The sequence below is a fragment of the Balaenoptera musculus genome, chromosome 11 (genome assembly GCF_009873245.2).
Source record: "Balaenoptera musculus isolate JJ_BM4_2016_0621 chromosome 11, mBalMus1.pri.v3, whole genome shotgun sequence".
In the NCBI taxonomy this organism is placed as follows: Eukaryota; Metazoa; Chordata; class Mammalia; order Artiodactyla; family Balaenopteridae; genus Balaenoptera; species Balaenoptera musculus.
The window spans coordinates 72,130,616-72,147,072 of NC_045795.1; the positions used below are offsets into that span (position 1 = coordinate 72,130,616).

The 16,457-nt window shown below is 35.2% G+C and overlaps 1 protein-coding gene across 1 annotated transcript in view; it reads right to left on the reverse strand.

Moving 5' to 3' along the window:
* The window catches only part of DNAH12 (dynein axonemal heavy chain 12), a 235,027-nt gene that overhangs the window by 72,671 nt on the left and 145,899 nt on the right, over positions 1-16,457 (reverse strand). Inside the window, exons 38-45 of the mRNA XM_036869723.1 lie at positions 16,233-16,384; positions 12,734-12,872; positions 11,474-11,640; positions 9,069-9,324; positions 7,040-7,339; positions 6,185-6,363; positions 2,311-2,503; positions 813-974 (exon numbers count right to left, since the gene is read on the reverse strand). Of these exons, the coding sequence (XP_036725618.1) occupies positions 813-974; positions 2,311-2,503; positions 6,185-6,363; positions 7,040-7,339; positions 9,069-9,324; positions 11,474-11,640; positions 12,734-12,872; positions 16,233-16,384 (1,548 nt within the window). The remainder of the gene's footprint in view (positions 1-812; positions 975-2,310; positions 2,504-6,184; positions 6,364-7,039; positions 7,340-9,068; positions 9,325-11,473; positions 11,641-12,733; positions 12,873-16,232; positions 16,385-16,457) is intronic.

Consider the following 16,457-nt stretch of genomic DNA (forward strand, 5'->3'; position numbering starts at 1 on the left):
GTAATGTATCAGATTTACTGAGGGCTTTCTAAGTGCCTGACATTCCATAAGTGCCTTACATTCTATAAGTGCGTTATTTCACTTGATCCTCAGAACTCACAACAACTCTGTGTAGGAGGAACTATTTTGTGTATATAACAGTTTCATTCCATAGACAAGAAAAGCAGAGTGTTTGAACAACCAGGGTGAAACCATTTTACTCCAGATGTTATCACTAGAGGCTGGAATGAAGCATCCTGGTGTGAGTGATAAAATCTGTGGGTAAAAGTAGTTATGGTACATGAAAGGGGAAATTACTAGCTGAAATCTTGTATGGGAAGATCTTAGAAATGGGGGTCAAAGGTCAGGACATCTGAAGTAGTGGGTGCTTCAAAAATGTATTTTTTTGTCAATTAAATCACAAAGCATGACTCTCAGATATATCAGAATTAATACAAGTAGTTTTGTTAAAATTTGAAAATTTTACTAACCAGTGGTAAACCATAAAAGCTAATCAAGTAGTGTTTTAAAGCTATATTTTCTCATATCACTGTAACCCTAAGATATGATTTTAAATCTCTAATCACTCATAAAACATGTTAAATAAGATCAAATGGATGAAACACACTGTCATCATTATGGAAAAAATGAATTAAAATAATTAAAATTCTGTCTCATAACTATCGAAGCTATCTAAAATTCACCAAAAAAGTATCAAAATAATATACATTAAGTTTTCAATTACCAAAATCCTCTGCACAAGATATATTTATCATGAAGAGCAGAAAAGCTTCAAGACATGTTGGGAGCAGCACTCCCTAAAAAGCATTTACCTCCATCACTTCTTGTTTTTCATCTGCTGCAAAAATATTAGGTACTTCTCCAGTATTGAGCACACTGTCGATATCCTCTAGAAAAGCTTCCTCTTTAATCTGAGTGTCCGTGATCAGAAAGACTGTCTTCTGGCCCCTCATGCCCACTTTCCTTAATAGAACCTTAAAATAAAAATGTACTTATAACCAGAATCTGGTGGAAATCTGTTGGTTTTGCTTTCCTTTCTTTTGATAACATCTCAAATTTAGAGTAGTACCTCTTCCATTTTGGCGGGGCTGTCAATCTGGGCCTCCATTTCTCCCACCCTTTTGGTGGGAGACTCCAACTGGCCAGTTTGCCAACCCCTTAGACATAGTCATTGATTCAGAGTCTTACTTCAGGGACTGAGATGGATTTCAAGACAGAAAGAATCTCTGTCCATCTAAGATCAAAGATATAAAGACCAGTTCTCTACACTAACTTTTAGGATGTAGAATTTTAGTATGTCAGGGTCAAAGAAAGTTTAAAAAGTCCAGTAATGTCTCTCTTATTTTTTTCCACTTTAGGTCATCTCTCTTCTGGGGCCTGCAGAGCCCTAGGCACATGAAGATGAAGCCCCAAGTATGCACTCCACTATTCTATTTGTTACTGGAACAGAAACACAGCTCCAAAGAAACTATTAAGATTTGACAACATTAATGACATCATCATCATCATTGAGGTTCATATTTAAGTCTACTGGAAAACATACATTTACCTGAAATAAGGCCTCTCTGAACTAGAATAAGGTAAAATCAGCAGCAGCTATGGTAACAGCAGTGGATAAGACTTAAGTCATAAATCCTGCTCTGCTGTGCATACCTTCTCTCAACTTCAGTTTCCTCATCAGTAAAACACAGAGACAACCATACCTGCTGCATTGAACTGTCATACCTATAGAATGACAGCATGTATATAAAGCACTTAAAACAGTGCTCAGCACACACAGTAACTGCTCTAGGGATAATATTATTATCATCATCACCAGTGTATTTAGCACACAGCTATACAGGTTGGCTCTCTCTTTACAGATAAAATAATGCATTGTAACACATATATGTAGAATCTAAAAAAAAAATGGTTCTGAAGAACCTAGGGGCAGGACAGGAATAAAGACGCAGACGTAGAGAATGGACTTGAGGACACAGGGCGGGGGAAGGATAAGCTGGGACGAAGTGAGAGAGTGGCATGGACATATATACATTACCAAATGTAAAATAGATAGCTAGTGGGAAGCAGCCACATAACACAGGGAGATCAGCTCGGAGCTTTGTGTCCACCTAGAGGGGTGGGATAGGGAGGGTGGGAGGGAGGCTAAAGAAGGAGGGGATATGGGGATATATGTATATGTATAGCTGATTCACTTTGTTATACAAAGGAAACTAATACACCACTGTAAAGCAATTATACTCCAATAAAGATGTTAAAAAAATAATGCATTGATATTATTTTAGACACTAGATTTGCTCACAGTTTTACCTTCAGGTCCTCTCTCCATTCATTCATACCATAGCTCTTAGAAATTTCTGGTTGGAAAATTTGCATTTTTGCCATGGATGTAGCCAGACGAGTTAAAGATTGACGACCACTTCCTCCAAGTCCAACAAGCAAAGCATTTCCACCAGACTGCTTTAGAATTCGACATATTCGTGATAAATGTTCCAATACATACCTATGAAATATCGATATTATTATACTTGAAAGTATGAATATAAATGTATATTAACACATAACTATCATTTTGCTTTCCTAGAAGAATGGACCTTGCTGCCCCATATATTACTATCCCAATTTTAAAGAGGTAATCATCAAAGAGCATGATTTTTCAAATGCAGTTGCAATTGGATCATTTGATGTAAAGGAAAACTACTTGAGGTACAAATTCAGGAAATGTACTATACAAATTATAAAAATAAAATGAAATTGTAGTCATTTATACTGGGAGTATATTATTGCTTTTATTAAAAACATTTCTTTGGGAATTCCCTGGTGGTCCAGTGGTTAGGACTCTGGGCTTTCACTGCCAAGGGCCCAGGTTCGATCCCTGGTTGGGGAAATAAGATCCCACAAGCCACACAGCTCGGCCAATAACAAAACAAAACAAAACAAAAAAATCTCAAATTAACTCAATCTTTTAATACTAGGATTTCTATGAGAGAAATAGAAAATCAGTTATATACAAAACAGTAAATTCAGGAAACGTAGCCTTACTAGTAATTAGGGGAATTAAAACTAAAGTCACAAAGTAGGCATAGAGGGAACTTACCTCAACATAATAAAGGCCATATATGACAAACCCACAGCCAACATTGTTCTCAATGGTGAAAAACTGAAACCATTTCCACTAAGATCAGGAACAAGACAAGGTTGCCCACTCTCACAACTCTTACTCAACATAGTTTTGGAAGTTTTAGCCACAGAAATCAGAGAAAAAAAGATATAAAAGGAATCCAAATCGGAAAAGAAGAAGTAAAGCTGTCACTGTTTGCAGATGACATGATACTATACATAGAGAATCCTAAAGGTGCTATCAGAAAACTACTAGAGCTAATGAATGAATTTGGTAAAGTAGCAGGATACAAAATTAATGCACAGAAATCTCTTGCATTCCTATACACTAATGATGAAAAATCTGAAAGAGAAATTAAGAAAACACTCCCATTTACCATTGCAACAAAAAGAATAAAATACCTAGGAATAAACCTACCTAAGGAGAAAAAAGACCTGTATGCAGAAAATTATAAGATACTGATGAAAGAAATTAAAGATGATACAAATAGATGGAGAGATATACCATGTTCTTGGATTGGAAGAATCAACACTGCGAAAATGACTATACTACACAAAGCAATCTACAGATTCAGTGCAATCCCTATCAAACTACCACTGGCATTTTTCACAGAACTAGAACAAAAAATTTCACAATTTGTATGAAAACACAAAAGACCCCGAATAGCCAAAGCAATCTTGAGAAAGAAAAACGGAGCTGGAGGAATCAGGCTCCTGGACTTCAGACTATACTACAAAGCTACAGTAATCAAGACAGTATGGTACTGGCACAAAAACAGAAGTATAGATCAATGGAACAGGATAGAAAGCCCAGAGATAAACCCACGCATGTATGGTCACTTTTTTGATAAAGGAGGCAAGAATATACAGTGGAGAAAAGACAGCCTCTTCAATAAATGGTGCTGGGAAAACTGGACAGGTACATGTAAAAGAATGAAATAAGAACACTCCCTAACACCATACACAAAAATAAACTCAAAATGGATTAAAGACCTAAATGTAAGGCCAGACACTGTCAAACTCTTAGAGGAAAACATAGGCAGAACACTCTATGACATAAATCACAGAAAGATCCTTTTGACCCATCTCCTAGAGAAGTGGAAATAAAAACAAAAATAAACAAATGGGACCTAATGAAACTTAAAAGCTTTTGCACAGCAAAGGAAACCATAAACAAGACAAAAAGACAACCCTCAGAATGGGAGAAAATATTTGCAAATGAAGCAACTGACAAAGGATTAATCTCCAAAATTTACAAGCAGCTCATGCAGCTCAATATAAAAAAAACAAACAACCCAATCCAAAAATGGGCAGAAGAACTAAATAGACATTTCTCCAAAGAAGATATACAGATTGCCAACAAACACATGAAAGAATGCTCAACATCACTAATCATTATAGAAATGCAAATCAAAACTACAAGGAGGTATCATCTCACACCGGTCAGAATGGCCATCATCAAAAAATCTACAAACAATAAATGCTGGAAAGGGTGTGGAGAAAAAGGAACCCTCTTGCACTGTTGGTGGGAATGTAAATTGATACAGCCACTATGGAGAACAGTATGGAGGTTCCTTAAAAAACTAAAAATAGAACTACCGTATGACCCAGCAATCCCACTACTGGGCATATACCCTGAGAAAACCATAATTCAAGAAGAGTCATGTACCACAACGTTCATTGCAGCTCTATTTACAATAGCCAGGATATAGAAGCAACCAAAGTGTCCATTGACAGATGAATGGATAAAGAAGATGTGGCACATATATACAATGGAATATTACTCAGCCATAAAAAGAAACGAAATTGAGTTATTTGTAGTGAGGTGGATGGACCTAGAGTCTGTCATACAGAGTGAAGTAAGTCAGAAAGAGAAAAACAAATACCGTATGCTAACACATATACATGGAATCTAAAAAACAAACAAAAAAAATGGTCATGAAGAACCTAGGGGCAAGATGGGAATAAAGACGCAGACCTACTAGAGAATGGACTTGAGGATACGGGGAGGGGGAAGGGTAAGATGGGACAAAGTGAGAGAGTGGCATGGACATATATACACTGCCAAATGTAAAATAGATAGCCAGTGGGAAGCAGCTGCATAGCACAGGGAGATCAGCTCGGTGCTTTGTGATCACCTAGAGGGGTGGGATAGGGAGGGTGGGAGGGAGGGAGACGCAAGAGGGAAGAGATACGGGGATATAAACTAATCCACTTTGTTATAAAGCAGAAACTAACACACCATTGTAAAGCAGTTATACTCCAATAAAGATGTCAAAAAAAAAAAAAAAAACAAACTAAAGTCACAGTCAGATACCATTCCACTCTCCTTTGACTGACAAAACTTACCAAGTCTGGCAATCCTAAGTGTTGTGAAGGGTGAGAAACAATGGAAGCTCTTAAAAACAATAATTATTTTTGAAGATACTTTGGCAAAACTTAGTAAAGTAGAAGATGCTTACATACCATGACACAATAATTCCATTTCTAAGAATACAGCCTAGAGAAGTTCTTACACATGTAACTAAGGAGACATGAATGTTCAAATCTTTTTTTTAATTACATAAACTAGAAATTACCTAGAAGTCTATCTCAGAAGAATGACTACGTTCTGTTAAAATTATACAATGCAGTGCAATACAGTAGTAAAAATTCATCTTTTGTGAATTTCACAAACAATCTAGAATAAACCAACTTGCAGAGGAATGTGCACAGTATGAGACATGCAAAATAAGATTGCATATATGTTTAGGAACACACACGTGTAGTAAAAGGCCAAAGAAACAAATGAGTTTCTTTTTACCCCTGTAAGGTACAATAGGGATGCAGTGAGGGAGGGCTGGCTACACAAGGGACTTCAAATAAATTGCTAGTATTTTATGCCCTTTTTTTTTTAATCAAAGTATATTTGATTTACAACACTGTGTTTAGTATTTTATGTCTCAAGCTGGGTGATGGGTACAAGATTGTTCATCATATTTTTATATCTTTTTGTACATTTTAAATATTTCACAATAAAATTTTATAAACAGTAATTTTAACCATCAATACCAAATATAGGTACCTAAAAATGACAAGATTCATTCTTGTTTTGTGAGTTTGATTATACTCATCTAAGCATTGTTCCACGATGTCACTAAAATCATGAATATTTGGAATTTCAATATAAACTTTGTCATCTCCTTCAAGGTCAGGATTCATATAGTCACCAAACATGAGATTTCTTAAGTCCTCTTCAGTTACCTATAAAATGGAAATCAACAAATTATATTAAAACTTAAAATTTTTTCTAAAATAATTTTAGAACAAAAATTTTTCTGAAATAAATTTAAGAAAATTTAAAATTTTTTTCTAAAATAAATTTAAGAAAACGTTACACAAAATTTTGTTTTATCTATGTTATGGGATGATTATCAATTAGATAATTCTTTTAAATATTAGGATAGTAAATAATATACTTGTAAAATTAACACCTGAAATTATATTATATCCTTAGGAAGTTAAAAAAACCCCAGTTTTTTCTATCATATAAGTTTTTTGCCCCCAGGGGCAGGAAAAGTCATTCTGAGCATCCCATTTTGTAAGTCATTACTAAGGGATGGTTACCACGTTAAGCACCTTATATCTATTATATCATTCAATCTCTATCATATAACTTCTATGCTATACACATAATTTCTCTGAAAGCAGATCTCAAAATAAATACCTATCTATGAGCACAGTTAAAAGAATATGATCATTAAGAAATAATAGTTTGTTATAAAGCAGAAACTAACACACCACTGTAAAGCAATTATACTCCAATAAAGATGTTTAAAAAAAAAAGTAATAGTATTCTTTCAAAGATAAGTTGATTGTAATAATTCATGCTATTGGATTGTTTTAACTTAATATATTTTTAATCACTAAATATACTCACTGGTGCATTCCCTTTCCTCAAATGTGAAAAGATACTATCAAATGATTCTTTAAAATGGTCTCTTATAACATTTTTGGTTAAAGTGAACAGCCAGAATCGGTCATTATCATTAATGAGGCGATCATAAAACACTCGGAGAACCTCATGCACAAACAGACGGATCATAGTGTGCTTGCTCTGCACGGCACCTCTTTCAATGAGCAAGCAGCCTCGGATGACACGTGAAAAATCCCGTAAGTTGAAAGTGTAATGAGATTTTGTGGGAGTGGGCAAAAGATTTTCCATGGATTGTTTATATATCTGAATATGAAAAAAGCAACAAAGCAAAAATAAAATGCTTATAATCAGCAAAGTCAATAATACAAAGCCAACAACAATGTAATATACTGTAAAAGATAGTATATTATATAAAATATTTTATTTATCCTATCAGATCATATTGACTTGGAAAATTGTATAGTACTGAGTCTAATATAGCATATATCTATTTCTTTTGGTTTATAGCATTCAACCAGGCATTACAAAGTTGAGGGAACTTAATATTATCTGATTCCATCCAAGCTCAAGAAGTGACAAAGCTTTTATTTCCCAGTAATTATGGTTGTTCCATTTAAAGGCGAATGACCTGGGATTAAACAGTTAACAAAAACTTTAGTAGAAAGTGAAATCAGATAACTCATTCTGAAGCGTTCGAAATGAAGAGGATGATGAAACAATTTTCTTTGACCACCACTGACTTCAAAACAAATCAGCGTGTTCTCTCCCTTCCCTTCTCTCTCGTTTTCTCTCTCCCCTCTCCTCCTCCTATCTTAATTGGCTATAATATCAAAATGAAGTATATTTTTACTACATGCTGAATTCACCAAATGAAGTTTAACATCCTCTTTAAGAAAAGTAAATTAAATCTTTTATAATATAGCCTGAAAAAAAATCCAAATGAAATTATTTTTTATTTATATATGTTCTCTAATTCATCTCCCCTAATCTCCACACATGGTAGGTCTACAATACATCAAAGACAGAAAAAAAAGAGGATCCTTTCTGTATCCTCTTTTGCCTAACCAACTCCCCTCTCTTTCCAGGAGATGCCTGAAATATAACTACCATATTTTATAAATAGAAGAATTTTTCTGTATAAGTACAGAAATTATAATGTACTATCTCTTTGCTCATAGTTTCTCTATTTTAACAACCCAATTTTCCACCAGAACAGGGGCAGAAGAGCTTTAGAAAGATACAATGCTCTTGGAAACTGATGGAATGATTCTAGGGAGCTTTTTGCTTCTGGTTGCAGTGATGCCAAAGTGAACCCCACTGTATCGAGGCTCCAGAAAGCTTAGTTCAATGAGATTATCACTAAATTACCTTAAATACATTTTTTTCCCTTTTACCATCAGCGACGAGGCTGGCTCTGGCCTCTGACCCGAAGCAGGTAACACACCCTGAATAAGTTAAGGGCTGCTCTTTGGCCATATGGGCAGTCTTGTTTTCTAGTCCCACCCTTGTATTCTCTTTTTTTTTTTTTCACTGCTACTCCTAAGTTATGTGGTCTGGCAAATATAATGTATTCATAAGCTTCTTAAGTTTCTTTCTTTTTTTTTTTTTTTGATACAACATGAAGAATGGGAGGGAAGAGAGAGAAGGGAAAATTAGTAAATACTAGAGTAGGAACCCAACAATTAGGGAAACACCCACAATGTGGCAGATACTGGTTCTGGATGATTTCCTTATAATAACCTTGTGAAATAGGTATTATCTCCCATTTTAGTGATTAAGAAAGTAAGTTTCTGGAAGGTCAAGTTACTTGCTCAAGGTCAGATAGCTAGGAAATAGCAGTCAAGACTCAAACCCAGTTAGATTCCCCAATTTCAAAGCCTATGATCTTCCTGTTCTCAAGCCTTCCTAACAGCTTCTCTGACGCTGAAGACTAAAGTGGCTAAGGGAAAAAAGAAGTTAAAAAAAAACAAAAAGGAAGGATCAAATAAGGATATATGTAGTATTAAAACACTCTATTGCATTCTTTGCTCACCTCCATAGTCCCATTGACAATTTGGTTCCCAACTAAAAAGTACTCAGGAGGAAATTCACGAGTCCTAAGGTAGAATGCTACAATTGATGAGAAGATTCGGACCATGGTTTCATCACTAAAAGTATTAATAGTGCAGATGTTGAAATGTCTAATAAAACGGGGAGTGACTGGATTTCTTCCACCACCTGGAGGGCCCATGGCAGCAATCAGTTCGATGTCAACCAATGTGATTTTACTTGTGTCCTTAAGGTCATACCTTGAAAGCACATAAAAATTCCAAAACAATCAGTTATAAAGCCAACAAGATGGATTCAAAAGTAGATCTCCTTAGAAAATTAATCAGATTTTAGCTTCTTTAAATGGAAGAAGATTAGATAATGCTTGGAGTAAGAGAGAAGTTTTTTTTTAAGGATTCCTATAATTTTTATTTCTTTTTTTTTAAATTGAGGTATAACTGACATAACATTAGTGTCCGTGTACACCGTAATGATTTGATATTTGTCCAAATTGTAAAATGATCACCACAATAAGTCAGTTAACATTTGTCACCATACATAGTTACAGAATTTTTTTTCTTGTGATAACTTTCAAGATTCACCCTCCTAGCTACTTTCAAATATGCGATACAGTATTATTAACTATAGTCACCATGATGTACATTACAGCCCCCTGACTTGCTCATTTTATAACTGGTAATTTGTACCTTTTGACCCTCTTCACCTATTTTGCTCCCCCTATCCCTCGCCTCAGGCAACCACCAATCTGCAGAGAAAACTTGTTTTAAAGCAGCACTCTATTTCTCCTTTCAGTGACACTGATTCTGTTGCCCAGATTCTGGGTATCTAGAAGGTCCCTTCCTCTTGCTCTTGTCTTTCTTTTTTCCAGTTCTTTCCAATTTGACTCTCTGCTTTGCCTCTTCACACTCCAAATCCAGAAGCATGGATGAGAGATCAATCTTTTTTGTGGATGGTTACAGATAAATGACAGTATGTCTCACTTTGCCTAGGACAATTGTTGTTTGTGCCTGTCCTGTAGTAACTATTAACACTCCCCTTTTTCTCTCAGAAATGTCCTGGTTTGAACAATAAACTATATACTTATTCTACTTACAGCTAAGTCCTGATTTCTTTTTCTCATCTCAAATCTTATCTTCAGAGCACAAAAGGATGTATAAATAGAACCTATACACAATTTTGTTATATAAAAAGAGACCCATCAGGGAATAACAAAGCTTCAAAGAAGTTTTAATCAGAAAGCGGTATACAAATGACTCGGTTTAGCTGGAACCACTCAGAGTGAAAAGCTGCTTATTTCCAACAGGTCATAAAGTCCTTTAATATTAAGTTCTTGCAAAAAAGGGGGGTGGTTATGGGAGAAATCTATACAGCCAGTTCTTAGTCTAAAAGTACCATAGAAAGTATGAAAATATGACTTGATTTTTGGCAACAACTCTAGTAACTGTCAATAAGGAAATGGTTAAGTAAATTATAGCAAGATCCACAAAACTAAACAGTATTAAAAGGCAACAAAATGAATGAGAATGACAAATAATATAGATAGGTGAATGAGACAGACAAATAATATCGATAAATATTTAAGTGCAAATAAGTTGCAAAAACATTATATGTAATATGGGTCTTTTTTTAATAAAAATATATTTATACAGAAAAAAACCTTGCAAGAATAGGGAATACACTATTAACAGTGGTTATCTCCTGGAGGCAGGATTCCAAGGGCATGCAATAACAACAACAAAAATATAATCCCAAAATATGACTTAGCTTCACAATTAGGTTACCCTTACCTTGAGATAAAAATCATGGCATATTAGGGATTAGGAAAGTATTTTAACAGGAGGAAATGAAGAATTATTAATCCGAACTAAAAGATACAATGTCTTATTTGTTGGAAACTAACCATGTCATCATAAAATAGGGTGGGAGGAATGGAAGAGTTATCTACGAAATTGCTGTCAAAACCAAGCCATCCCAAGGATACAGTACTCCCAAATAGTTATAGATAATATAAAGAATTTTAAAATGGTAGAAACGTAGGGTGCTGGTTACGGTTAATTAGGTTGGAGACTACCCACAAATTCTCAGCGCTGGGTGATGGTAAAAGATGTAATTTGTAAATTATATTTAATAATTGAAAGTAGTAGATAAAAAGGACAAAAATTAATACATTATTGAATAAATATATCTCCAATACTGGATTATTCTTCCATGGTATAAAAAGGTATAGGAAAGTCTTCCAAAATTTTCTTTATAGGAAAATCTGAGCAACCATTTTCTTCCATAAGTAATTTGAGAAAATGTATTATTTTGATGTGAGAAATTAAAATAGAAAAAGAGAACAAGAAATAACTTCAGCATGGCTACTTAAGACTTTAATTAAATAGTTACCAATTCCCACAGTCAAAAAACTGTCGTAATAATTCAATAGGAGGTTGAGCTCCATATTTCTCCAATGCAGGCATATTCATGTCATCTATAAAAATTATGCACTTCTTTCCCATAGGTGGTCCAAAAACTCCTTTGCGTCTTTTATCCAGCCTAGCCATAATAATGTTCTAAAATATAAAAAATAAATAGTAGTATATTTAAAGCCATACTTAACACCAGAAAAAAAAAAAGAAATTTAACAGTCTAATTATGTAAGGGAATAATGCCAAGCAACACTATGTGCGTGTTTATTCATTTATATTTATTCATTTTAGGGTTATACCAAACTTCATATTCAACATCATTCAAAGAGCATATATTGAAATCCTTCTATGTGCTCAGAATTGTTACATGTTTATATGTAACCAATTGTTACACCTATTTATATATTTATATTGTATACACACATATGCACACACACACACAAAATATTTTCTATATTGGATACCCCAACATATCTATTAACTTTAACTTAATATCTAAAAGCACTAATCTAAATTTGTAGTATTTTGAAATTAGGGAACTCTACTGGCTTAAAACAACAAAAATGAGCACCATAGATCAGGAGAGAATAGACAGATATAAATTTAGGAATGGATGATAAAAATGGTGATTAGAAAAGATCTCATGCAGTACTTTCATCTTGGCACCTCTGGGGGTAAAGGGTGGGATGCACAGTTTCCTGTCACAGAAGGCCATACAATAAACAGTGTATGGTTTGAAAGATCTTTCAATGACAGAACTTCAGTAGGCAGCAAATATCCCTAGGGGATCATCTAGGAGAGTCTCGAAAGAACAAGTTCTCTCTCTCTCTCTCTCTCTCTCCCTCTCTCTCTCTTCCTCTCTCTCTCTCTCTCTCTTCCTCTCTCTCTCTCCCCCCCCCCCTTGTCTCCTTTTCTCTCTCTTTCCCTCTCTCTCTTCCACCCTCCCTCCCTTCTCCTTTACTTCTCCAGTTAAGAAATCAATTGTTGCTTCTTGGGCTTGAAAAAAAAGATGACAAAGCTCAACAATTCAGTATTAATGCAAAAATGTTCTCTTGAACTTTTGTCCTTAAAACCTGATTTTTAAAACTTACTTGTAATGCCAAAAAGAAGTTTTGAAGTTTTATTTAAATTCATAGAGGATTTACACAGCTGCTCATTTAAAATACAGTTTTAAATGCTAACCGAAAAGGCAAAAAAATTAATAATTATAGACCCATGTCTCTGGCTTTTAACTAACCTGAACCTGATTGGCACTGGTCCGTGCGGAGAAATTAACATAAAAAGGAAAGTACAGGTCCTTTTCCAAGTGATTCATCAGCTTATCCTTCACATACACTGATTTTCCTGTACCCGTTGGACCCACAAGAAGTAGCGGCCTTAATGAAACAGTGAACATATCATTCAAAAGAGAAAAAGTCAGAATACATTTCAATTAGAGGAGGCTGGATTTAGTTGAAAATCTAAATAGTAATCAAATCATCTTCATCCAAAAACTCACATTTCAATTTATCATTGTAATTTCATAAAAGACTGGTGAAAGTAACAATTGGCACTCAGTTTTGCTTACTTACTGAAACTTAAATAGTAACAAACTATTATTTGAACAAATGTAACATTGCTATATGCAAAAACACTCATAAAACAAGTAGTAACATGCTTAACTTTTCAGAAAAAAAAAAAAAAGCCAAAGTTTGTCTCCTCAGAAAAGTGATGTATTTGTACTTTTTAGTTAGAGGTACAGGCAAGAGGGTGCCATGTGGAAGAGACTAATAGGATGATGACAGTAAGAGAGGTTGAAAGTGTTTCGCAGTTATCTCAATAGCATAAAGCTTTTGTGAGAAACTAAATAACAATGAATTCTAATGGTAACGGTTATATATGCCCATTAATAGCATTTTTGAATCAAGTCAATGTTACTAACTGAAAATACCTGTCTAAAAGCAAACTCTAAGGAATTCCCTATGCCAAGGGCTTCAAAAGCAGAGTTTCTCATTTTTGAGTGGTCTGAACTAATTTTAAAGGGAAAAAAAAAATCCTAAGAGTTTATATTCACAGAACCCTGGAGAATCCCAGTTTGAGACATACTGAATTAAAAATTAAATACTGTCACTTTATTTGACAACTTGGCACCACATGCTACATAAAGACAAACACAAAGGCTGGCACTAAAACTGAGCAGCAGTAATCAGGTATAAAGAGTCATCTATATGACCCAAATTATGATAATATTAATTTTTAAAATTATCATTAAAGTAGAAACATAAAATTAATACTATAAACAAAAAAAGATCATTTAGAACTACAGTGATGCCTGAGAATTCATCTACGCTTTCCAGTCTGAGTAACACGTTATGGAAAACTATTTATTAAAATAATTTTACTAAATAAACACTGTTCTTAACTTGAGGTCCATGGATCAAACTGAAGAAATTCTTAGACAGTATTGAGAGTTTGTGAACTTAGATGACACAGAGTTTATACCTTTACTTTCACTACCCTTAACTAAAATGGAGCAATTTATAATATAGTACCTGTGTACTTTATTATCAATAATAATATTGATAATATTTGTCATCAATAGAAATCACAGATATTATACTAAATATTACAATTGTTAGAGATATCTCGAAAATATCACTTATGCCCATTGCTTCTTCAAAATTATGATCATCATCAGACTCACTGCTAGATCTTATTATTTAATGTGTTAATAAAAAGTACATTATTACTACTATAGCTCAAATTTGTTCAATATTTTAATAAATATATTTTAATATGTGGTTTGCTTTATAATCCTATGTTTGTACTTATTCATTTAAAAGCATTATTCTGACAAATGGTTCATGGAACAAGAGAATTCCTGTACCAGAAATTCCCCAGAATTGACAAGTACCTTCCTTACTTAATGAAGTTTTTAATATTAGCCTCTAAATGCAAAAATGCAACTATGGGTACAAAATAGGGATAAAACAATGTTCCCTCATAAGCTATTTTTCTTTTTTTTTAATTTAACAGGATAAAACTGTCACAAAATTCACTCAGAAACAGGTTCTTCATCAAAAACAAATAAACCATGACATTCATGCATATTATGTAAGCTTGTCCAGTTTAATAATATTTTTTAATAATTTTATTTATTTATTTTTTTACTTTTGGCTGCGTTGGGTCTTCATTGCTGCGTGCAGGCTTTCTCTAGGTACGGTGAGTGGGGGTTACTCTTCGTTGTGGTGTGTGGGCTTCTCATTGCCGTGGCTTTTCCTGCTGTGGAGCATGGGCTCTAGGTGTGTGGGCTTCAGTAGTTGTGGCCCACAGGCTCAGTAGTTGTGGCTGATGGGCTCTAGAGTGCAGGCTCAGTAATTGGGGCACATGGGCTTAGTTGCTCCGTGGCATGTGGGATCTTCCCAGACCAGGGCTTGAACCCATGTCCCCTGCATTGGCAGGTGGATTCTTAACCACTGTGCCACCAGGGAAGCCCCAGTTTAAATAATATTAATGATAAATTATGGTTAGTGTTTCAAAGAAAAATAACTATAAAAGTGTTATTAAGAAAATTGGTATGGCTATGTCTATGGTATGTGCTAGGCTTTTCATCTGTTTTGATGTGCTCTTCTTATTTAAGTCTGAGTCTTTTATGTTCATCTTAAGTTATGAAAAACTAGCATAGGACATATCTCAAAAATGCCAAATGGGAAAATGTGGGTCATGGTTAGTCTGATCCCTCAGGAGTACAATTAACCTGTGAGTAGAATGCATACCTTTTTAACAGTAACACTGTAACTGACTTTTAATCTGCTATTACAAATAAAAGAAATAAAAGATGGCTTATGAGGCAACAAAGTATGATGGTAAAGACTTTGAAGTGGGCAATAGGAAACCTGGATTTCAGGTTTACCAATAGTAACAGATGTCACTATGGAAATGTCAATTAGTCCCTCAGGGTCCTAGTTATCTGAAAATGGATGACCTCAAAGTTCACTTCAAAAATCCTATGATCCTGGGCTTCCCTGGTGGCACAGTGATTAAGAATCCGCCTGCCGGGCTTCCCTGGTGGCGCAGTGGTTGAGAATCTGCCTGCCAATGCAGGGGACATGGGTTCGAGCCCTGGTCTGGGAGGATCCCACATGCTGCAGAGCAACTGGGCCCGTGAGCCACAACTACTGAGCCTGCGCATTTGGAGCCTGTGCTCCGCAACAAGAGAGGGTGCGATACTGAGAGGCCCACGCACCGTGATGAAGAGTGGCCCCCACTCACCGCAACTAGAGAAAGCCCTCGCACAGAAATGAAGACCCAGCACAGCCAAAAATAAATAAATAAATAAATTTATTAAAAAAAAAAAAAAAGAATCCGCCTGCCAATTCAGGGGACACGGGTTCGAGCCCTGGTCCGGGAAGATCCCACTTGCCGCGGAGCAACTAAGCCCGTGCGCCACAACTACTGAGCCTGCTCTCTAGACTCCGCAAGCCACAACGACTGAGCCCGCGTGCCACAACTACTGAAGCCCGGGCGCCTAGAGCCCGTGCTCCGCAACAAGAGAAGCCACTGCAATGAGAAGCCCGCACACCACAACAAAGAGTAGCCCCCACTCGCCGCAACTAGAGAAAGCCCGCGTGCAGCAACAAAGACCCTACACAGCCAAAAATAAATAAAAATAAATAAATTTATTTTAAAAAATCCTATGATCCTATTAGAAAGGTACTATAATATTTAAAATGCATGTTTATAATAGAGTTTCTTACTTTGCATAGGTAATACTCAGATCCATTAGAAATGTATATCTAATTGTATCCATTGTAGGGACTATGATATCTTGAATCTTGACACATTTATCTCCTAAATTAGTACTTTTAATTAATTCATTCCAGTGGATCCAGCGACCTCGGTTTTTCAACTATAAGAGAACATAAATTTTAAAGTATTATAACCATGCACTTGCTATCTAAAAGGCTCTTTTTAGCACAGTT